Raw genomic sequence first — 22,741 nt, forward strand, 5'->3', positions numbered from 1 at the left:
TGCTAAGGGAAAACTGAAAGAGTTTGTTCATCTTTGGGAACCATACATGAGCATTATAGAATCTGGAATGTAATGTATTTATTTATTTATGTTTGTTTATTTACTTATTTATTTTAAGGGAGATCGTTATTACATTGAAACATATCTGTATTTCAGTTCAGAATTTTGTACTTTGAGTTATTGATATTAGGATTGTGAAAGTTTAGGTATGTGTGTGCGTGCGTATGTGTGTGTGAGTGATACTGGTTCTGTGACGTGTTGTAGTCACAGTTCAAGAGTTCTGTAAAGTAATAAAATCCAATAAAGATATTTGAAAAAAAAAAAAAAATTATTCCTTAATTTCTGGGAACTGAAGTGAGCGTCTTACAGCAGCAAAACGCATTCTGTGGTTTCATTTAGAACATCTATAAAGGTTTTCACTTTTACAGGGAAAATCTGAAGCCTTTCAGTACTTTTAGTTTGAAGAAAATGTAAACATGACTCTAAACCTGAGATTAAATAACATATCTCAGTAAGAACAGGTAGATTAGAGTTATGCTCATGTCATGTTGCTAAGGGAGCATCCGCTCCACCCGCCTGACAATGGCGATTTTAGGTGGTGGCCAAGGGTGGCCAGGGCCACCACTGAAATGTCATTGGTCACCCCGATGGCCACCCTAGATCTGATAGGTAATTAAAATTTTTTTTTTTTTTTTTTTTTTGTCGTAATTTGCTCTGAGTGTGTAGGGGAACTTTATTCAGCAAACTTTATGTAAGAGGAACAGCTAAAAGACGAGGGCACAAGACATTTCACAGTCCAGAGCAGCAGGTCCTACACAGCCTCATCTCAGCATTTTCCTACGAACCATGCAAGGAGACAGGAAGAGGTCCTTCAAAAGCGAGTGGTATAAACAGCACCCATGGTTTGAATACTCACAATGTCAAAACGCTGCCTACTGTTTTGCGTGCAGACCGTTTTCTTTGCCAAATACCCAGGAGTTTTTTTCTCTCTCTTTTTTATATATATATATACACACACACACACACACACACACGTGTGTGAGGTGTGTATAATTTTGTGATTCCATGGCCACCTCAAGACTATTTTTGTGCCACATCTTGGCCACCCTAGTAAAAATGTTCTGGATACGCCACTGCCGCCTGAGGCGTGCAATGATGGTGCACTGCTCCCTACAGGCCGAAGCATCTCAACACACCCGATTCCAAAGCATGACTCAACATTTCTGCAGGCGGTCGTGGACTCATCCATCACAACAGCCTCCCAGTGCAGGTGGCAGCAGCTGCAGCAGCTGCAGCGCTTTGTGTGGAAAATGCACAAAAGTACAAAACAGGTGTTGCATTCTTTTTATTTTCATACGAGGCAATAAAAAAGAAAGAAAAAGGCTCAATTACAATTATTTTCACAATGAACATTCAGCAGCTATAATGTTGGCGTTAGGGTGTCAGTTCAGACGGCTCTTTACGAGTCTGGAGGCGTCTGCTGTGGCGTTTACAAGACGGAGTCCCTGAATCTTCTTCAGAGGGCGCTGCAGTCAGGTGGTACAGCCCAATAGGTGGAGTTGGCTCCTTGGGACAAGAAAACAAGCTGGAATCTTTGCACGAAACACCGTAAAATGATCTTTTATCTGCTTCACAACAGTAAAAAAAAAAAAAAAAAAGAACGGGAAATAAAGGTGCGCTCACCTGCATGAGGTAATCTGCGATGTACTCCGGCTTCAAGCACGTCACGCCCTGCGCGGTCGCTTCTGAGACGTCCACGCGGAAGTCTCCGGGTTTCAGCCGACTAAAGTCTGCGAAGAGGTGCGAAGCGTCTTTGTACAAGGACGGGGAGGGACTGGGCAGCACCTGCACAGTGAGCACAGGTTAGGAACTACAGCAAGGCTGGGCTGTAAAACACTAAATTCAAGAAAACAATGTCTTAAAGACTCTGTTTCCGCTGAGTGTTTGACTTCTTTTGATGGTCAACACTGAAATCCTTCACAGTTTTGGTGGAACATGTATGCATATCCCACGATATGACTTATTTTTTTTTTTAGATAAAAACACGACTTAACATTCAGGAAAAGAGCAAAAGGCGGGGTGCACCCCGGACAGGCCGCCAGTCCATCACAGGACCACACAGAGACAAACGAGACAAACAACCTCCCTCACCCCTAAGGACAAATTTAGACGCCAATTAAGCTAACATGCTGTTTTTAGACAGTGGGAGGAAGCCGGAGTACCACATGATGTACAGCACAAATATTCTACTTTTGTTTGAATGAAACCGTGAAGAGCTTTGACTCAAAAGTGACTAAATGTTACTTTTACACTCCATTCATGACATGGAAATACAGCAATACAACCGATTTATGTTGGAGGGAGTGTGGAGCAGTGGGTGACTCCACTCATATTCTGGGATTGCCCAAAAATACAGGATTTTTGGAAGAATATTCAAAAGGAAATTAAACAGATTATGGGCATTAACCTCCATCTAGAACCAGCACTTTACATTTTGGGTATAATTCCTGACAGTATGACAGATAAGAGCTCTAAATATTTACTGAGAATCCTGCTGCTGATAGCAAAGAAGACTATAACAGCTTCCTGGTTGAAACCACAGCCTCCAAGCATAACGCAATGGAGAGACGGGGTAAAAAATGTGTTTATCATGGAAAAAATTCACAGCAAGACTACAGCTGAAAACAGACATGTTTGATAAAAGATGGTCATTATTATACAGGCAATGCCGGGACTCTAGTTACCTCTATATTCTTGTTTTTCTTATTTATTAATTAATTACAGGAGAGTAGGTTCTTTCTTTTTCTTTTTGTATTGTTGTTGCTCTCACCTGTAAATGACTCGTACTTTGTATGGTTGTTTTTCTCACTTGTAAAGTACTCATATTAACGCAGAATGCTCGTTAGGGCACATAGAGCGAAGAAGAGGATCGGATTAGCGGGAATATGACGTAAAGGTGCAAAACAGTGACTGAAATTTACAAAGATCTAGTCAGTGGAAGAAAAAAAAAAAAAAAAGGAGAGAAAGGACTTTTAAAGAACTTTAAGCAAGTATAACTGCATATAATATACACCCCCTCTGTGTTTGATGAGTTTGTGTTTGTATGCATGTATATGTCAAATAAAAAAAAATAAAAAAATCAGTTATGAAAAACAAAAAAGTGACTAAATGGCGTTGAGAGCATTAGTGTTACTAATCTCGTGTCTGAGAAAATCTCAAGTTAGCAGTTTTGACCTGTCAGCAACAACTAAACAACATTGGATGTGGCTCGTAAAAGCAAAGCAAAGCAAAGAGGAACCTTTGCCCCGCCAGACTGCAGTAACCGTCTGAAGCCTGATTCTCTGCTCCGGTCCATGTTCAGCATCACAGTCCATCCTCCGAAGGCTCCCTGAAAAACAACAAAGCTTCTTTAGGGAAAATGTCCATCTCAAGGGTGATTATGAGCTCTACAGCAGCATGTCTGCACCTCATCTTCAGAGCTTCCCTGAAGAGCTTTTCTCCAGCGCATGGCAGCTAAAGCCAGTCTCCTCTGCTGGGAGGTGATGGAGGGCAGCGCGTCCAGAATGGAGCTGCTGCCCCACTCATACTCATCCTCCTGAACCATGAACAGAGACAGCAGATGAGACACCAAAAAAAACACAAAAATAAATGTGTCGGAAGAGGGAAAAAGGACAGAAACTGACACCAAACTGAACGCAAGACGTCTTAGCTGCAGGAAGAGTGAAAGATGTGGAGATGTGCAAACACAGCGGAGTTTTAGCCTCTGACCTGAATGAAGTGGCCCACAGAGCGACAGGCCTCCAGGTAGGAGCGGTGCAGGATCCATTTACCTGCTGCCATAGCTGCAAGATACTTCTTGTTCCCCAGAGGACTCCCGACAATGATGTGGGAGCAGCTGGGGTCGAAGGACTGCTTGTCCAGGACGATCCCGCCTACAGTTACAAACAGAAAGGGACACAGAGTCTGTGCACAGGATGTAATGTACCTGCTCTGGGGCTCCAACCACTAACCCGATAATAAAACAGGAAAATTGTTCGTTTGACTCCAGAGCTCCATTTTGAAGTGATATATTCAGCCTGAAGTTCCACATTAAGGCACTAAGGAGTTTTATTAGTTATTCATGAGCAGTGTGTTGGTACAGAGCTCAGCTTTGTTGGAAGAGGTCTGTGATGTTCTGCCTTCGCAGCGCAATGACACACCATTAGATCTCAGGTTAGGCGGGACACTCACCCAGCTCCTCTATGAGGCGACTGTAGTCGATGCGCTCCTGAGGACTGAGGGAGGACAGCTGAAATCTGGGAGGCTGCTTTTCTTCCCCGTTCTCCTCCTGAAACAAACCAAACAACATTTGGAGCGGCAGCTCGTTGGAGCAGGATGATAAAAAAAAAAAAAAAAAAAAAGCTTCAAACCCACGGATGTGAAGCCTCACCTGTGGCTCAGGGGCTACCGCCGGGTTGGCGAGAGGAAAAGCGATGCTGGGAGCTTTAGGAGTGAGGATGTCGTCCTCGGGCTCCTCTGATGGGGGCGTCATGACCCTTTGACCCATTTGCAAGCAACAGTCCAGATAAGTTCAAAGATATCGTGCAGATTTCATGCATAGACTCATGAGAAAATAAATGTTTTTAACCTGGATTTAAAAATGTCTCCATTTGGTGAAAGTTTAATCTCCACTGGCAGTTTGTTCCACTTGTTTGCAGCATAACAGCTAAATGCTGCTTCTCCATGTTTAGTCTGGACTCTGGACTGGACCAGCTGACCTGAGTCCTTGGATCTAAGAGCTCTGCTGGCTTTATATTCTCTGAACAGATCACAGATGTAAACCATCAGCAGGCTTTTAAAATCTATTCTGTGACTGACTGGAAGCCAGCGTAAAGATTTTAAAACTGGTGTGATGTGTTCAGATCTCTTAATCCGGGTTAAAACTCCAGCAGCAGCGTTCTGGATGAGCTGCAGATGTTTAATGCTCTTTTTGGGAAGTCCAGTTAAAAGAGCGTTACAGTAATCGGGTCTACTGGAGATGAATGCATGGATGAGTCTCTCCTGGTCTTTTTGGGAGAGGAAACCTTTAATTCTGTTGATGTTTCTAAGATGGTCGTTAGGCAAATATGAGCCCAAATAAATTAGCATCTTATGTACCTCAGAGCTTCCAGAGTCCGTCTGTTCCCGCTACGTCCCCCTCGGTTCCCGTCAGGTGTCTGCGGGCTACAGTCGGCCCCTCCTGATCTCATCCTTGCCAGTCTGACTGAAGTGCGCCTCCCAGTCGTCATTTTAGTGGCTGACATGATCTCCTGCAGCTGTCTCTGGAGGTTCTCTCTCATTTCCAGAGTATCTGAAAGGCCCAAACCACTCAAATCACCCTGTTCTTTAAAGACCTGTTGTTAAGTATCAGCTGGAAAACCTGCTCACCCCTCCTTTCAGTAGGGTCGTTCATCTCTTCCTGCTCTGCGCTGCCATCGCTCACACGGCGCAGAGTTGGAGCTTCTTCTACAGCTGTGAGCTCAGGCTAAAAACAAAGATAAAGAAACAATTAAAGAGGGAAAGAAACACAAACCTGTAAAACTTTAACAGGCATTACAGGACTCACAGCCATCGTTAGACCCACCTGGTCACGCTTGGGGTCAGTGTTGTCTTTAGGTTGCGTTCGTGTTACAGGCGGAGACCTCTGAGAGTTGCTTGGCACTTGGCTCATATTCAGGCTCATCTTGGGGTTGTAGGTGAAAGGGTACAGGGACTCCGGGACGTGCCTCTGCTCGTCGGCACACTGAACGGGAAGCGATCGGTGGCGTGTTAGTGCGTAAAGTACAAACTGTATCCGTGTGTCACAGATTTAACTGAGCTTTAACACGAAGAAAACACACATTTAAACAGCCAACTGTCTGAAATGAGCACATCAAAGCTGTTTTTCATTTGCTATTTTCTGTTTTTGTTGAGAATAAGAATAAATTTAAGTGCATCTTAATATAATTGAATGTTTCTTCTTAACGACACAATGCATGAAACGAGGTTTTAAGCAAAGGTTGAGGCTTGATTGAGGTGATTTATACCCTCAGATTGAAGGAAAAACACTGAAAGTCATGTGCCAACTAACTTAAAGGGATAGTTCGCCTCTTCTGACATGAAGCTGTATGACATCCCATATCAGCAACATCATTTATGAACATTTTCTTACCCCCTGCTGCGTCCTGTGAGCAGAGTTCCAGCCTCGTTTTGGCGTTGATGAAGGTAGTCCGGCTAGTTGGGGGGGGGGGGGGGGGGGGGGGGTTGCGAAAATAAAGCGTTTTGCTTCTCAAAACAATATGCGTAGGAGCAGGAGCAGATCTGTTAATTGTTGTTTGTCAGATTGTGATTGGCAGGCCAGCCTATATATTGCATGTATCTTTGGGGGCTCGTCAGGTGTTTCCGGAATAACAAACAGTTTTTGACTGCTGTGCAGCATCACTTTGTGCTCCGTGTGGATGTAACCATGAGATATGCGATTTAGAGCATGAGCTGCAAATTAAATGGAGTTGTTTGCATTAAAAGTCAAACACAACAGGATTCTTATTCATCCGTCATGGTATGGTCCAAGCGCGTCAACTAGGTTTTAATATCGAAATACCTCAGTGGCTTAAAGCATTGGCTTAGCTTCTACAATATGCGTTCAAAAGAGTAATACATTTGCATCACAAAATCGTTCTCCAGGAAAAAGTCAGACCTCACATCGCTTGGCGCTATTTTCTCTCCCTTCGTATCACTGCCTGCCGCGCCTGTTACAGTGTTTGCTGCTCGGTCTGCACAGTTTACACAGCACGCAGTGATACGAAGGTAGAGAGAAATAGCGCCAAGCGATTGTGAGGTCTGACTGTAATAAAAGAGTAATACTGAAATGTATTACTCTTTTGAACGCATATTGTTCTGAGAAGCAAAACGCTTTATTTTTTTTTTTTTAAACCCCAGCCAACTAGCCGGACTACCTTCATCAACGCCAAAACGAGGCTGGAACTCTGCCCACAGGACGCAGCAGGGGGTAAGAAGATGTTCATAAACGATATTCCTAATATGGGATGTCACACAGCTTCATGTCAAAAGAGGCGAACTATCCCTTTAATAATTATGCTCCATGTCTGCGTTAGACTTCGGGCTCAGTTTACAGTTGTGGGAAACCTACAGCATGCAGCCAGTACTGGGAGACCACATGCAGCCCTCTTTCTTTCACTCCTCTGTATTCGCGGCTGTTGTCCCCGACTCGACCCTGGTAGATGTAGTGCGTCACCGTGTCGTCACACGTCCACCTGTAGAAAGAGATCGTGTAACGTTTGGGTCATTTTCGGCCATGTTTATCAAAGTGAAAATAGGAAGATTGATCCACATTTTTAGGGCTGCTTTGCAGCAATGTTGGCTCACAGTTAATTTCTGTGTATAAATGTTTCCTTCAGATTTTTCTTTCCCCTTCGGGCCGGGTGGTACGCACATGAAAGAGGGAAAAACCTTTAAAGAGGCTGATTTGGACATCTTTTCAAGTCGTATGATGAACACGTTGGTCGTTTTTTCACATTTGTTGACTCCGGAAATGTTTCAATAGTTCCTGTAAGTATTAAAATTAGAGCTGGGCAACGATTAAAATGTTTAATCTAATTAATCACATGATTTCCCTGATTAATCACATTTGTACGCAAAATCCAAAAATGCCATATGAATGAAAGTGCCATAACATTTGTTGTGCAAACACACTTAAAGGATAAGACCGGTTTTTTTACATTGGGCCCTTGATTTCACATTATAACATGATGTTCTACTCACCCCTGCTTGTTGTTGAACATTTGGAGCTGTTCCGAAGATATTCGCGAGGCGTCCGGCTGCTCTCTTGAGATGTTCGGCCATGAAACGGTTTCCTATGGGCAAGCTTATACAGGCACAAACTATGCTGTTTATAATTTATTAATTACTCTACACTAGCACTGATAACGTGGAGGTGCGTCGCTTACTTAAAAAAATCCGGGTTACTAATTTTGAATTTTAGCCGAATGAATAAATAGGCAGCAGGTCTGTGGGCTGCCTGTGGCAGTAGCACGACGAGGACGTCAGTAACACCCACTTTACGACAAAAAAAAAAATCTAAATTACAGTAACCCGGATTTTTTTAAGTAAGCGGCGCACCTCCACGTTATCAGTGCTAGTGTAGAGTAATTAATAAATTATAAACAGCATAGTTTGTGCCTGTATAAGCTTGCCCATAGGAAACCGTTTCATGGCCGAATATCTCAAGAGAGCAGCCAGACGCCTCGCGAATATCTTCGGAACAGCTCCAAATGTTCAACAACAAGCAGGGGTGAGTAGAACATCATGCTATAATGTGAAATCAAGGGCCCAATGTCAAAAAAACGGTCTTATCCTTTAACATCAGCATCTTTCTGTAGTTTTTATGTAGAAGCCTCGCTCCACTGTCTGTTTCCCTGAATGACTTGCTGCTATCAGTTGTGTGTTTTGCCTTTAAGTGATATTTTAGACTGGAACTACTACGCTGAGAAGACGATTCAACTTGGCAGTGTTTACAGATGACTTTGGTTCTGTCGACTCCGCCGTCTGGAAGAACTTTAAAATGAAAATGGCCGAGTAAAAGCTCCGTACCCTTCTCCATGTTTGGTGGATCCGCTGATTATTTTCTTTTCCTGTTCCGCAGCAGACTTTTACAATAATAAAAGCCTGTGAGCAACAGACTTTTATTAATAATAAAATAAATAATAAAACAGGGGTGGTCCGTGGCGTAGTGGGTTGAGCAGGCGCCCCATGTACAAGCACCCCATGCAGCTGGCCCCGGTTCGAGTCCCGCATCAGACGGCCCTGTGCTGCATGTTGTTCCCCCTCTCTCTGTTAATGCGCGATAAAATATTTATCGGCGTCGAATAATTAACGCGACAATAACGAGTTAACTCGCCCAGCCCTAATATTTATTCATATCTGCAGCAGCATCAGGATTGTTGAAGAAAACCTTTAAAAATGTGAACGTATTCTTCTAAAGACGTTTGGAAAAACGTGTGAATACCTGAAGTCGGCTCCAAGCGAGGCGGCGACAGCATTTAATTCACTCTGCATTCTGCTCAGTTTCTTTCCCACACAGATCACAACACCAGTCAGGGGTCCAGCTTCTTGTTGTGGCACCTAAACACATAAATGGTGATGCCTGGATTTGTACATAGCTTAAGTAGTACAGAACACACAGTCTGACTGTTGGGGAAAGTGTTGAATGCATTCGTTTCTTTGGTCAGTGGCACCATGACTGAGCTTTGTAACTAAGAGGTTGTTTACCTCCTTCTCAGCGGTCTTTGTAAGCTCGGGGCTCGCAGACCCCGCTTCCATTTCGGTGCGTGAAACCACAGCCTCCAAGCATAATGCAATGGAGAGACGGGGTAAAAAATGTGTTTATCATAGAAAAAATTCACAGCAAGACTACAGCTGAAAACAGACATGTTTGATAAAAGATGGTCATTATTATACAGGCAATGCCGGGACTCTAGTTACCTCTATGTTCTTGTTTTTCTTATTTATTAATTAATTACAGGAGAGTAGGTTCTTTCCTTTTCTTTTTGTATTGTTGTTGCTCTCACTTGTAAATAACTCGTACTTTGTATGGTTGTTTTTCTCACTTGTAAAGTACTCATATTAACGCAGAATGCTCGTTAGGGCACATAGAGCGAAGAAGAGGATCGGATTAGCGGGAATATGACGTAAAGATGCAAAACAGTGACTGAAATTTACAAAGATCTAGTCAGTGGAAGAAAAAAAAAAAAAAAGGAGAGAAAGGACTTTTGAGAACTTTAAGCAAGTATAACTGCATATAATATACACCCCCTCTGTGTTTGATGAGTTTGTGTTTGTATGCATGTATATGTCAAAAAAAAAAAAAAAAAAAAAAAAAAAAAAAAAAAAAAAATCAGTTATGAAAAACAAAAAAGTGACTAAATGGCGTTGAGAGCATTAGTGTTACTAATCTCGTGTCTGAGAAAATCTCAAGTTAGCAGTTTTGACCTGTCAGCAACAACTAAACAACATTGGATGTGGCTCGTAAAAGCAAAGCAAAGCAAAGAGGAACCTTTGCCCCGCCAGACTGCAGTAACCGTCTGAAGCCTGATTCTCTGCTCTGGTCTATGTTCAGCATCACAAACCATCCTCCGAAGGCTCCCTGAAAAACAACAAAGCTTCTTTAGGGAAAATGTCCATCTCAAGGGTGATTATGAGCTCTACAGCAGCATGTCTGCACCTCATCTTCAGAGCTTCCCTGAAGAGCTTTTCTCCAGCGCATGGCAGCTAAAGCCAGTCTCCTCTGCTGGGAGGTGATGGAGGGCAGCGCGTCCAGAATGGAGCTGCTGCCCCACTCATACTCATCCTCCTGAACCATGAACAGAGACAGCAGATGAGACACCAAAAAAAACACAAAAATAAATGTGTCGGAAGAGGGAAAAAGGACAGAAACTGACACCAAACTGAACGCAAGACGTCTTAGCTGCAGGAAGAATGAAAGATGTGGAGATGTGCAAACACAGCGGAGCTTTAGCCTCTGACCTGAATGAAGTGGCCCACAGAGCGACAGGCCTCCAGGTAGGAGCGGTGCAGGATCCATTTACCTGCTGCCATAGCTGCAAGATACTTCTTGTTCCCCAGAGGACTCCCGACAATGATGTGGGAGCAGCTGGGGTCGAAGGACTGCTTGTCCAGGACGATCCCGCCTACAGTTACAAACAGAAAGGGACACAGAGTCTGTGCACAGGATGTAATGTACCTGCTCTGGGGCTCCAACCACTAACCCGATAATAAAACAGGAAAATTGTTCGTTTGACTCCAGAGCTCCATTTTGAAGTGATATATTCAGCCTGAAGTTCCACATTAAGGCACTAAGGAGTTTTATTAGTTATTCATGAGCAGTGTGTTGGTACGGAGCTCAGCTTTGTTGGAAGAGGTCTGTGATGTTCTGCCTTCGCAGCGCAATGACACACCATTAGATCTCAGGTTAGGCGGGACACTCACCCAGCTCCTCTATGAGGCGACTGTAGTCGATGCGCTCCTGAGGACTGAGGGAGGACAGCTGAAATCTGGGAGGCTGCTTTTCTTCCCCGTTCTCCTCCTGAAACAAACCAAACAACATTTGGAGCGGCAGCTCGTTGGAGCAGGATGATAAAAAAAAAAAAAAAAAAAAGCTTCAAACCCACGGATGTGAAGCCTCACCTGTGGCTCAGGGGCTACCGCCGGGTTGGCGAGAGGAAAAGCGATGCTGGGAGCTTTAGGAGTGAGGATGTCGTCCTCGGGCTCCTCTGATGGGGGCGTCATGACCCTTTGACCCATTTGCAAGCAACATTCCAGATAAGTTCAAAGATATCGTGCAGATTTCATGCATAGACTCATGAGAAAATAAATGTTTTTAACCTGGCGAGGTTCTCTTTAGCCTTCATCTCATCCAACACAGAGCGAAACATTTTGCTCTTAAAGCGCCCTAAATCCAGCGGCGTGACAGCTTTGCCACTCTGTAGACCCAGCAAGGGGATCTCTGGAGAACGAGCTGGTGGAGGCATCGCCGGCTTCTGGGAACCACCCACGAAGCTCTCCTCATCTCTCTCTGTTCAAGCAAAACATGTCATACTGGTCAATACTGCCACCTTATCATGTCAAAGGACAAACTGCATTTTCTTTTGCACATTTTGGCACATACCCATGACTTTAACCTGTGCACATACGTATATTTACGTTACTTTACTCTATTTTATTCTATATGTATATATTTTTAATCTTATTTTGTACTTTAATCTTGCTTATATATTTTATTTGATATTCTACTATTCTAATTTAGGAATTTTTAATTTTACTTTAACCTTCCATTAATGTTACTTTGCTACCTAGTTTATATTTTGTATTTTGTGGACGGCGGTCAAGGTCATTTCACTGCATGGTGTACCGTGTACAACAATGCATGTGACAAATAAAACTTTGAATCTTGAATCTTGACAATGCCAAGATGGACAGGATCAAATCTGGCTGGGAGAAGGAGCTTGGAACTGAAATCTCAGAAAAGCTTTGGACTGCAGTTTTTAATAGAGTGAATACTAGCACCTCCTGTGCATGACTGGGTCTGATTCAGTTTAAGGTGGGACATCGCCTACATTGGAGTAGAGCGAAAATATCCTCCTTTTATCCAAATGTCGATAGCAGTTGTCTCAGATGTCATGCTGGTGTGGCAGATCGGACACACATGCTTTGGTCTTGCCATAAGCTATCTGGGTACTGGTCTGCCATATTTGACGTACTGTCTAGTGTCCTTGGACTTTACAACCTTGATTGCATTATTCGGTGTACCAAATGAGGACATAAGCTTGACTAAGAAGCAACTCAACATCACAGCATTTGTTTCTTTGCTTGCGCGAAGACTAATATTACTTAATTGGAAATCAAATATCCCACCCACTGCAGCACAATGGCTAAAAGATGTTATGTTATTTTTACATTTGGAGAAGATTAAATTTGCAATAAGAGGCTCAGACAAATTTCAGTCAGTCTGAGAACCTCTTCTGTCATACTTTAGTAATCTTCAAGAACCTCCAACACACTGATAGACTAAGCTAGAAGATGTCAGTAGTCTTTAGAGTCTTGTGGCTTGAGCCACCACTATAGCACACTTGGCCCGGCATGCAGAGCTCTGTAGTCATGCTATCCCTCATTGAAATCCTATTCATTTATTTGTGTCTTAATTTTATTCAGGTGTATCTATTTATAGTTACCTGTTACTAAAACCTTATTATTATTCTTACTATTATTTTGGTCCAGTCGGGGTGGGTGGGTGTTCTGTGTGTTTAAAAAAAGAAAAAGATAAATCTTATGTAACCTTACCGATAAGTCACTACTCTTGTTTCTTTTTCTTAATAAAACGATTAAAATAAATAAAATACTGCCACCTTTAAATCAACAATAACACCAAGCAGTTATTCTGTGGTAATAATTTATCTCCATCTCTAAAAATATAAACATAAACTCGCTTCTTTCTGCTCCCTTTCATCCAGCATTTGCATTGTTGTTTCTTTAAAACAAAACAATTTTAACTTTTGATGAATGAAATAAACAAATAAACTAAACTAAACTAAACTAAAAGAGAGATAACTTCCAACTATGTGATGAGGCTTCATACAAACATCGAAATGCTTTACTTTTAAATCCATTTCCAAAAACAGATCTACCAGAGCGTCTCACCTGGTGATGCAGGCAAGTCAACCAGATATCTCTCCTCCGGAGCTCTTTGGCCCGTTCGAGCTGACTCCAGGATCCAGTGCATGATAACAGCAGGCAGCCCCCATTTCTTCGCTGCCTGGTAGTTTGTGCCTTCGGGACTCTGTAACACCAGATGAGTGCTGGCCAGCATGCCTTTCTTCTGGTTGGCCAGGCGCACAAAGTAATCCTGCACGCTGCAGCCAGCAGGGAAGAAGAAAAGTTTTAGTTAATAACATGTAGGCGGTTAGCAACAATGTGAACCGTCCGCTGCAGCTTCATTCATTTTAGGAGCAGACAGAGCTGTAAAATGTTATGGAACTTGTAAAGCAACACATTCATTTAGAAAATGAAAAACCAGAAGTTTTGGTGGGTCATTGAGCAAGAAATTAATAAGATTCTGTCTACTAATAAAAATAATGACCCCTCATATCTGCTACGTGGCATATCTGATTTGTCCATTACTGACAAATTTAAGAGAAAACTTCACCAAACACTTGCTTTCTGTGCTAGAAAGTGTATTATTTTGAAATGGATAATGGATAAAGCCCCATCTAAGGCTCAATGGCACAGGGTGATACTCAAATATGTTGCTTTGGACTATCTGACGTGTAAATTACAGCAAAGATGATGCTTTTTGTAAAACATGGCGACCCTTTTTGTCATATATTGGTTTGAATATCTCTACCATTCTTGCAAGAGGGTTTGTATCATAGCTGAGAATGACACCCCACCATTTAATTGATATGTTTTTGTTTCTGTGCACCTTTCTTTGATCATGTGAATGTATCATGCATGGCAGTGTACACTTGGTTTATTTTGCTTGCTAATCTTATTATACGGGATGACTCCTGAATCTCTCGCCTGTATAAATTTAAATCTGAATTTGAACTTGGATGTGTATGTGAGCCAAATGTGTGTATGTTTGTTTTTGTCTAGTGATGCTCCGATCAGCATTTTTTGGACCGATCACCGATCACCAAAATCATGATCTGCCGATTGCCGATCACTGCCGATCACGGAAGGAATCGGACATTTCCATGCTTTTCATCTAGCAGAGAGTGCACCATTTATAGAAATTAAACCGCCAGAGGTAGCTGGGGACATGTAGAACAAGAATCTGGTGGAGTTTGCAGAAAACAATTGTTTTTTTATTTTCTATTAATATTTTAATCTGCCCATATACACCATTCATTGGGTATGATTTCAGCATCAGATTATTAAACAATGATGCAGGGAAATAACTTGAAAATCACCACAGAGGTAGCTGGGGACATGGAGAACAAGAATCTGGTGGAGTCGGCAGAGAACATTTTGATTTGGTTCTAAATGAAGTTTTCAAATCTGACTATGCAGAAATGAGTTTGATTCTGAATATGCTTCAATAATTTTGTTCTATCATTTTGTTTTAATCATTAAAAAGAATGTAGTAAAAAAAACAACCAAGTAATGACAGGTGTATGTATTCCAACAAATGAAAAATCAACTTCGATATAGATTTCTGATTTTACGGGGTGCACTTGAATGCACCATAAATCGCTCACACGCTTTACCGTACAACGCGATGCAAACGGGCACTAGATTTTCAAGTGTAGCTAGCGCGACCGTGCCTCTCCGAAGCGCAGATGGCGTGCCCGCTGTAAGTTTCACATCTTTCTGACACACTTTGAAGAAATTCCAGACAGGAGAGGTCATGTTGTCGAGATGCACTGTAGAGGTTTTGCCTGTTCGGTTCTGTACACACGTCACCTACCACATTAGAAAGTGGTTGCTAGTAATTTACGTCCAAAAAAAAAAAAAAAAGCTAGTAATTTATGTCACGTGATCGGCTTTTTGATCGGCATATTTTTCCGATCGCCGATCAGGCTATTTTTGGGCATTATCGGCCGATCATGATCGGCAGCCGATCGATCGGAGCATCACTATTTTTGTCGTGTGTATTTCTGTTTTGTCTTTTGAAAATTGAATAAACATATATAAAAAAAAAAAAAAGGAAATGAAAAACCCTGAACGTATCTGTAACACTCAGTGTTTATACAGCGCATAATATACCACAGAGTCATACTTGGCTCCCAGGTGCTTGGCCAGCTCCACCAGTGACTCCCTCTCTGCTCCGGTGAACTGGCTGACCGAGAGAACGCAGCCTCTGAGAGGAAAGCGTCCCTCCCTCACAGGAACCGGGGTGAACAAAGGGTTCGAGGACAACTGGAGAACACTCTCCTTCTCCACACACATGGCCTGAAAATGAACAAGAGAAAAAAATAAGGACCCCGTCTCCCTCTTTGGTCTCAATCCTTCTTCCTCTTCCCGTGTGTGTTCTTACCAGCCAGGTGTCTGTGACCACCTCGTCCACCGTGGCCTCGACCGAGCACCCCAACAGCGGGACCACTGCATAGTCTGCCACGACGCGAGTACGACCCATCAGCACCTTGCCCCCATTCTCTGTGACCGACATGGAGAGCTGGGCCTCAGCCTCAGTACCAAACCCCAACAGAAGGAAGGATTTCCCCCAAAAAAGACCCGCCTCGCTGGCTTCCTGCAGGGTTGGCTCTTGGTCCGGTCCTCTGGAATGGTTGGGTGCCCAGAACTCAGGTTGGGGCTCGACAGCTATACTGATGGACTTCCTGCTGTCGTTCTCTGCTGCTGGTGGTGCCATATCGACTGGAATATAGGACAATGACGTTTTCCTTGATTTCAATCTTGTTAGATAGATTTATAACCATCAGACATCAAAGAACAGTCCAAAGTCGTATTCTTGTAACTAGGCATTGTCCCGATCCGATCACGTGGTTTCTTACTCGATCGGAATTGGGCGTTTCATCCCGATCAGGGATCGGATATGTAGCCTATCTATATATGTATATTTATTCTCATTATTTATTTTTTATCAGAACTATAATATTTCAAAACAAATGGGACAAAAATCACAGCTTAGTATTTCCTGTTATGTGGTGGTACAGAGTCAGACCGTTTTAACCATAGACATAATATACGCAGACGCCTCATAGACTGACGCTGCCTATTGGAGCTGACGTATCAGCGCGGCGGCCATCTTGGATGGGTCTCCAATGCCTACACATTGCATTTATTTCGACTGAGGAAGGTGTATATCCCCAACGACAATAATCATAACTCCCCGGATTTTTATGTCTATGGTCTCAACTCCACACAGAAACATGCGGCATGACGTCACTTTGCTGCCGTAAAGCGAAGCAGAACACGGCAGCGGGGTGTGAATGTCCGCGGTGTGGAGGTATTTTAAAGTAGATGGCAAAAACGTTGCGATCGCAAACTGTGAGATATGCAAACTTTAGATTTCAAGATGTGGCGAGGACATGGCTAACATCCTTGATGAGAACAGGAACAGGCTCACACCTGACCAGGTAGAGATGCTGGTTTTCATCAAGAAAAACGTACATTTCCTTCTGTGAAGCCAGAGGAGGAGAGTAAGAATTAGGAGTGCAGTTCCTAAAAGCACATGACTGGCCTTATTTTATAACACTGTAGCACTTTTATTTGCTTTTTTGTTCAAGCTACCTGACAGAAGCGCTGTGTTTGTGTGTTAAATGATAAAATAAGGTGAATAAAATAAAACATCAGGGACATCCTGGATCTGTTTCTTCGCCGTTCTTCATTTTTTTAATGTACTGTAGAAGTATCGGATCGGGACTCTGTATCGGCAGATACTCAAAATTAAATGACAAAACCCCCTAAAAAAAAAAAAACTGATCGGGACATCCCTACTTGTATCATCATTGTGAGAGTTAAGGAAATCCTGCAACAACAGACTCTTACCCTCCTCTGCTCGGTTTACACTGGGAGTGCCGGGGCTGGCAGCAGGTGGACCGTCTGATGGCCGGGGCTTTGGTGTGCGATGAGCTGGCACAGACACAGCGGATGAAGCAGGAGGAAGGCAGCCAGGATGGAGGAAATCTGCTTCTGGGAGCAGATTTCCCCTGGAGAAACTGTCCAGCAGCCATTGCACTGTAACTACATGAGGCCTGGGAAGTAATTCAGATAGAAAGCATCAGTAACATATAAATTGTTAAATACTTACTAAGGTTCAAACAGTAGTTTCTGACCTTCAATTATCCATTTAATTTCTTAGGCTAAGTTCAGACTGAAGGCTACTTCAGTTTTGCTTGTACAGTGCCCATAAAAAATCTATTTCTATCCAAAAACTCCTGTTCTCCATGTTTTTAGCACCGCAGTCTCTGTGGATTGGATGTTGTTGCTATATGTCACTTTGCAAGTGATGCATAAGTTATCTTATTTGAGCAGCAAGAGAAGCTAAACTGCAACCCCTCTGATTGATGTTACACATCAAACAACTTCCAGGCGTAGGTTGGATCAGATCCGGTGAATTTCGGATTTAAGATTTTTCTTAAACTTTGTAAAAACAATGTGTTTGTAGCAAAATATGTATCTGAGCTAGCAGAGTTCAGTCCACTGTTCAGTTTATAACATACAAACTCTGTTTAATTTAAGATATTTTGCTATGTTAAGGGATTTGGGGCCAAAAGTACAAGTTTAAAGAACATATTCATGATGATGGTAATTATTCTCTGCGGTTCAGACCTATGAGTTGCTTTGGAGAGAAACTTCACGAGCTCCTGCTCCAGCTCTCCCATCACCACATGTGTGAGCTCCTCACTGGGCTGGTTGAAGCGCAGACCTCCTGCAGCGTTCACCAGACGCCGCAGCTTCTCCAGCTTCTTCCCCGGCAGACCACATAAATACAGCTGCACAGCAATGAGAAATCAAGCCTTAAAAGCACAGAAACAACAACATTCTACAACAACATGGGTAGTGAAAATAAAATCCGCAAAAGAATACCTTCCACCTGCATACAAAGAAAAAGTATTTACAGTACCTTACATCCATCCAATACATCATCAGCTGGGCATACAGTGAGATCCAGACTGTCGACGGGGTCTGATGTCTCCAGGCGGCTGATGGTGGCGTTTGTGAGAGCTGTGTCGTTTAATGTCCTGCTGGCACTGACAGAAATGTTGCTCAAACCCAACAAAGATGGGCCCTCTAGAGATAAAAAAAAAACACAAATCTCATCAACCTCTATAAAACAACCTCATGGAACCCAGTAGCCACATTTCTAAATGCAGTAAAGCAGCAAAAAGAGACCAATAAGTTACCTGCTTTGCTGTTGGTGCCTATTGGAGTAGATGTATACATTCTTGTGGATTTTGCTGCGTTGCACTTCACAGTGTACCTGCTCTCATCCTGACAGAAGCCCTTCTCTATGCTGTCAAACAGCCAGTGTAAAGACACACAATACACGTTCCACTTTTGAGCGCACTCGTACTTCTGACCTGCAACCAGATACAGGTTCTCAACACAACGCCAGCAAATTTAAAAAGAAAAAAATTCAAATTTCTTTAAATTCCTAAATTGTAACGAGTGAACACAGCCCGCGTATTCAAGAAGAGAGCAAGAAAGATTGTTTATGTGGAAGACATTTGAACAAAGTCACAAAACTATGGGTGACTAACCTGTTGGCTCACTAACAATGAGGTGTGTGCACTCATTGATTTTGAGCTGGCCGGTGTAGTTGGCTCCGTGCTGCTCGCAGAGCCGCTGCACCTCTTTGCGGTCTGTGCTTGAGAGGCCTGTCACGCAAACAGTGCAGCCAAGCAACACAGGGCAGCGATAGTCCTCCATGGGCAGGTCCGCATTCCTGAAAAGGCTGGAGAAAAGGTGGAAAGAGACTTTGGAACTAGGCACTTAAAACTGGTTGTAATCGCCTGTGACTTTACACACCTATCCTGAGATTTCTCCCAGCAGGTTTTGACCCACGCGGGCAGCAGGATGGGTTTACCCAGGCTGGCAGCAACCAGGTACTTTTTGCTTCCCACCTCTCCTGCAATTAGGTGCGTAACAGACACACTACGATCAAGATAGACACGTCCACCCATGAGTTGCACCAGATCCATCACCTCTGCCTGTAGAGCAAAACAAACACACATTCTGGTGTAAATTCTTGCCTCATACTTCAATCTAGGGATTTTCCTCACGGATACATGCAGAAATCACACTACAGTGAGGCAGAAAGCAGCATTCTTTAAAGAATCAGAACATTAGAACTGACCTGTGTTGCTTTGTCCAGGCTGGTGCAGGTAATAGTAATGTCAGCCATAGCCATGTTATATACGGGCTCCTCTGCTTTGGGGAAACAACGCTGTTGCTGCAGGCAGTACAATACAACCAGCGGGCTCACAACTCGACAGCCCAGCTGCATGACAAATGATAAAGGAAAGAGTTATTCTCCCATAGTTTCAATAAATCTTATAAAAATACTTCATTCAAGTTTCATTGTATCGGGATATGGAGTAAAACCTTTTTGCAGTGCAGAAAGGCCGGAGTGGTGAAGTCGCTGAATACAAACAGAGACTTGTCCTTCTGGTCCATTTTTAAAACATCTTCTTCCTTCACAGTTTTCAAGTACTTTTCAGACTGCAGCTCCAATATTGCCTGTTTTCAAATAACACATATACAATCAAGCAAAGAAACGCTGACAAAAAAGATCAACAAAAAGACTGGGCAGAACAGAAGAGTTTACCTGGTACGCTTCGACAGCATACTCTGTTTTGGATCCTTTACTCTCCACAAACTTCACAATAAAGCCTTCCTTGTCTCCTTTGGACATGTTGAGCTTGTGCCTTCATTGGGACAAGTGAAAACCCAGGACATGTGTTAGAGTGAATCTGACACCAGCATCTGTGTTTACAAGCATTTTTACAGAACTTTGAGCGACTCAACGTCCAAAGTAAAGCTGGCAACAGGTTACACCAGCAGCCTGTTACAAACTTTACAACCACTAACATTTGAGTTAGCTAAAATGAGCTACTTACTTCCAATGGATCGATTCAGGTCAGTAAATCCAAACCACTGTACACTGTACTGAATTCGACAAAAACACGGACTCTTCATAAAGAACTAGCTCGATGACACTTCGCTTGGCCAAAAGTAAACCACAGTAAGCACTAACTTAAATGCAGCCGCTTAGCTAACACTCAAACTGGCAAGTAACTTATAGGGCTCGGGCACGTGACGTCACTACGTGAGCGGCGGCCATACTGGCGGCTCAGAACTGTCTGTCTGTTTTCCACTGCGCGCAGACGAACTCCCGCCTGGGGCCCGTTGCACAAAAGTAGGATAAGGGATTAAGCGAGGATATGTTGGCTATCCTGGATCAATTTATCCGTGATCCGGTTGCACAAAAGTAAGATAAGGGATTAAGCGAGGATATGTTGGCTATCCTGGATCAATTTATCCGTGATCCGGTTGCACAAAAGTAGGATAAGGGATTAAGCAGGATATGTTGGCTATCCTGGATCAATTTATCCGTGATCCGGTTGCACAAAAGTAAAATAAGGGATTAAGCGAGGATATGTTGGCTATCCTGGATCAATTTATCCGTGATCCGGTTGCACAAAAGTAAGATAAGGGATTAAGCGAGGATATGTTGGCTATCCTGGATCAATTTATCCGTGATCCGGTTGCACAAAAGTAGGATAAGGGATTAAGCGAGGATATGTTGGCTATCCTGGATCAACTTATCCGTGATCCGGTTGCACAAAAGTAGGATAAGGGAAGTGGGATATGTTCAGACGTAAGTTACCATGAAGATTTATTCTGTGAAGCTAGCCTGCTCCAGACCAGGCTAAATTCCAGGATCTATTTAATCTCATTCCTTATCTCAGTCAGCGGTCGCCACAAATGGAAACCAATATTTATTCCACTGCCTAGAACATTTTGTTAAAACATTTAACTATACCCACTATCATTATTGAAACATTTGTGATCATTAATTACAATCATTATAGATAACTGATGATTTTAGATGAACCACTAGATAATTTAGTTTCCCACAGACTACACATAAAGTACATCACCATATAAATATAAATACACATTAGAGAGTACCATGATGTTCCTTTATTGAACAAGGATGAATCAAAGCAAGTAAACCATCAGCTCCTTTCAAAACTGAAGTCACACAGTGCACTACAAGACAAAAAGCACAGAATCAAAGCATGCAGTTTGAGACAAACTGTTTGTAAAAATGGGCTATACAAATAAAATTGCCTTGCCTATACAGCACAAAAACCTAACAAAAATTCCTCTGCCATTGCAGGCCCAACTTAAATCAACATGCAATATTAATTAAAACTAGAAAGAGCTGTTCCTGCGAAACAGCTGTGAGAATGCAAGAGCTGAATTACCTTGCTAAAAAATCTTAAGAAGCTAAAAACTTTGAACATTTTAAAATTTGAATGGTGTCTCTAGCTGAAAGTATGCTGAACTGGTTAAGATTTGAAAGGATTTGAAGAATTTGAATGGATTAGAAGATAAACTGAATTTTCATATTTTTTAAACTGCCATATTTCATAATTGGCCGAATATTTTTAAAAGCTGACACATTTGGTGATAGCTGAATTTTTTTATGAACATTTTAAAATTTGAATGGTGTCTCTAGCTGAAAGTATGCTGAACTGGTTAAGATTTGAAAGGATTTGAAGATAAACTTAATTTTCATATTTTTTAAACTGTCGAGACGAGTGTGGAATGATTTCAAGCTAGAAACAGTTGAAATGGCTGAAAGTATAAAAAACAGTCGAAATGGCCGAAAGTATGCGTAAATAGTTTTAAAAAAAATTATCTGACAGGTGGGGATCAACTCCCTGTGGCCCGCACGAAAGGGTGTTAGTGTTACCATTAGGCCACCCCTTCCTGCTAGCAAATCATTTTTATATCAGTCGAGTGAAAAATATTTAAATGGCAGCAGGTTGAACTCACTTGAAGCTGATTTTTGACGATTCAAAAAGTTAACATTGGAGTTGATGGCAGATTTCGTCAGAATTTAAGATTTTGTTCAGGCTTAAAGGCTCATAGTTCAAAATCTGTCCATGTGAGCACTCTTATATAAGAGGGAAAGGAATAAATGAAAGTTTAAACTGGACAAGCCCAGTAAGATTAATGATTGTTCAGTGTTTATGAAGGCGACACAGTACTTGTTTTTCAATGCATAACAAAAATTTTAATAGAATACAACAGATTTGTTCATTGATATGTTAATATGTACATAATTACAAAACCTCAAGAACACTTAAATTACAAAATCATGTGGTCATTTCTAAGTATTATGGATTGCAAATAATGTCCATTATCAGTAGATAGATAGATAGATAGATAGATAGATAGATAGATAGATAGATAGATAGATAGATAATTTATCAATCCCGAAGAAAATTCTAAGTGATTTTATGTTCAAACAGTAATATTGTTAGACAAATATCTTATGTTAATATTTTTACAGAAAAGAAAACTTAAAAAACTACTAATATGAATCTCTATTGTAACAAAAAAGATTTCCCAAAACCAAAATACCAGCTGATACCCCACACTAAGACAGGATTTACTCAATTGTGTGTTCATTTCAAAAGTTTGTCATTTCATCTATTTGCAATTTTTTGGGTCTTTAAAATGGCCAAATATA

The 22,741-nt window shown here is 42.1% G+C and overlaps 1 protein-coding gene across 1 annotated transcript; it reads right to left on the minus strand.

Moving 5' to 3' along the window:
- Window positions 1-1,434: 1,434 nt before the first annotated feature.
- On the minus strand, window positions 1,435-20,203 carry LOC142370495 (DNA topoisomerase 2-binding protein 1-A-like). The gene is made up of 31 exons (XM_075453074.1): window positions 20,094-20,203; window positions 19,802-19,901; window positions 19,579-19,713; window positions 19,331-19,474; window positions 19,003-19,184; window positions 18,735-18,928; window positions 18,378-18,554; window positions 18,098-18,264; window positions 17,803-17,966; window positions 17,020-17,225; window positions 15,548-15,885; window positions 15,290-15,462; window positions 13,210-13,421; window positions 11,398-11,587; window positions 11,200-11,305; window positions 11,002-11,098; window positions 10,540-10,703; window positions 10,238-10,366; window positions 9,286-9,357; window positions 9,023-9,138; window positions 7,148-7,271; window positions 5,585-5,761; window positions 5,407-5,503; window positions 5,137-5,329; window positions 4,430-4,547; window positions 4,231-4,327; window positions 3,769-3,932; window positions 3,467-3,595; window positions 3,299-3,388; window positions 1,663-1,845; window positions 1,435-1,566 (listed from the first exon to the last, which is right to left on the minus strand). Exons 2-31 carry the CDS (start codon window positions 19,886-19,888, stop codon window positions 1,435-1,437), a joined length of 4,557 nt encoding a protein of 1,518 aa, XP_075309189.1. The 5' UTR covers window positions 19,889-19,901; window positions 20,094-20,203.
- Between the last annotated feature and the right edge of the window lie 2,538 nt (window positions 20,204-22,741).

The sequence above is a fragment of the Odontesthes bonariensis genome, chromosome 20 (assembly GCF_027942865.1).
Source record: "Odontesthes bonariensis isolate fOdoBon6 chromosome 20, fOdoBon6.hap1, whole genome shotgun sequence".
Taxonomy (NCBI): domain Eukaryota; kingdom Metazoa; phylum Chordata; class Actinopteri; order Atheriniformes; family Atherinopsidae; genus Odontesthes; species Odontesthes bonariensis.

Excerpts from the sequence above, each read along its gene's own strand:
- LOC142370495 (XM_075453074.1), bottom strand. The coding sequence starts at position 19,888 with ATGTCCAAAGGAGACAAGGAAGGCTTTATTGTGAAGTTTGTGGAGAGT. Across the intron at positions 11,099-11,199 it reads CGGTAGCCCCTGAGCCACAG|GAGGAGAACGGGGAAGAAAA; the intron begins GTGAGGCTTCAC and ends GGTTTGTTTCAG. Across the intron at positions 1,567-1,662 it reads TGAGCGCACCTTTATTTCCC|GAGCCAACTCCACCTATTGG; the intron begins GTTCTTTTTTTT and ends TCTTGTCCCAAG.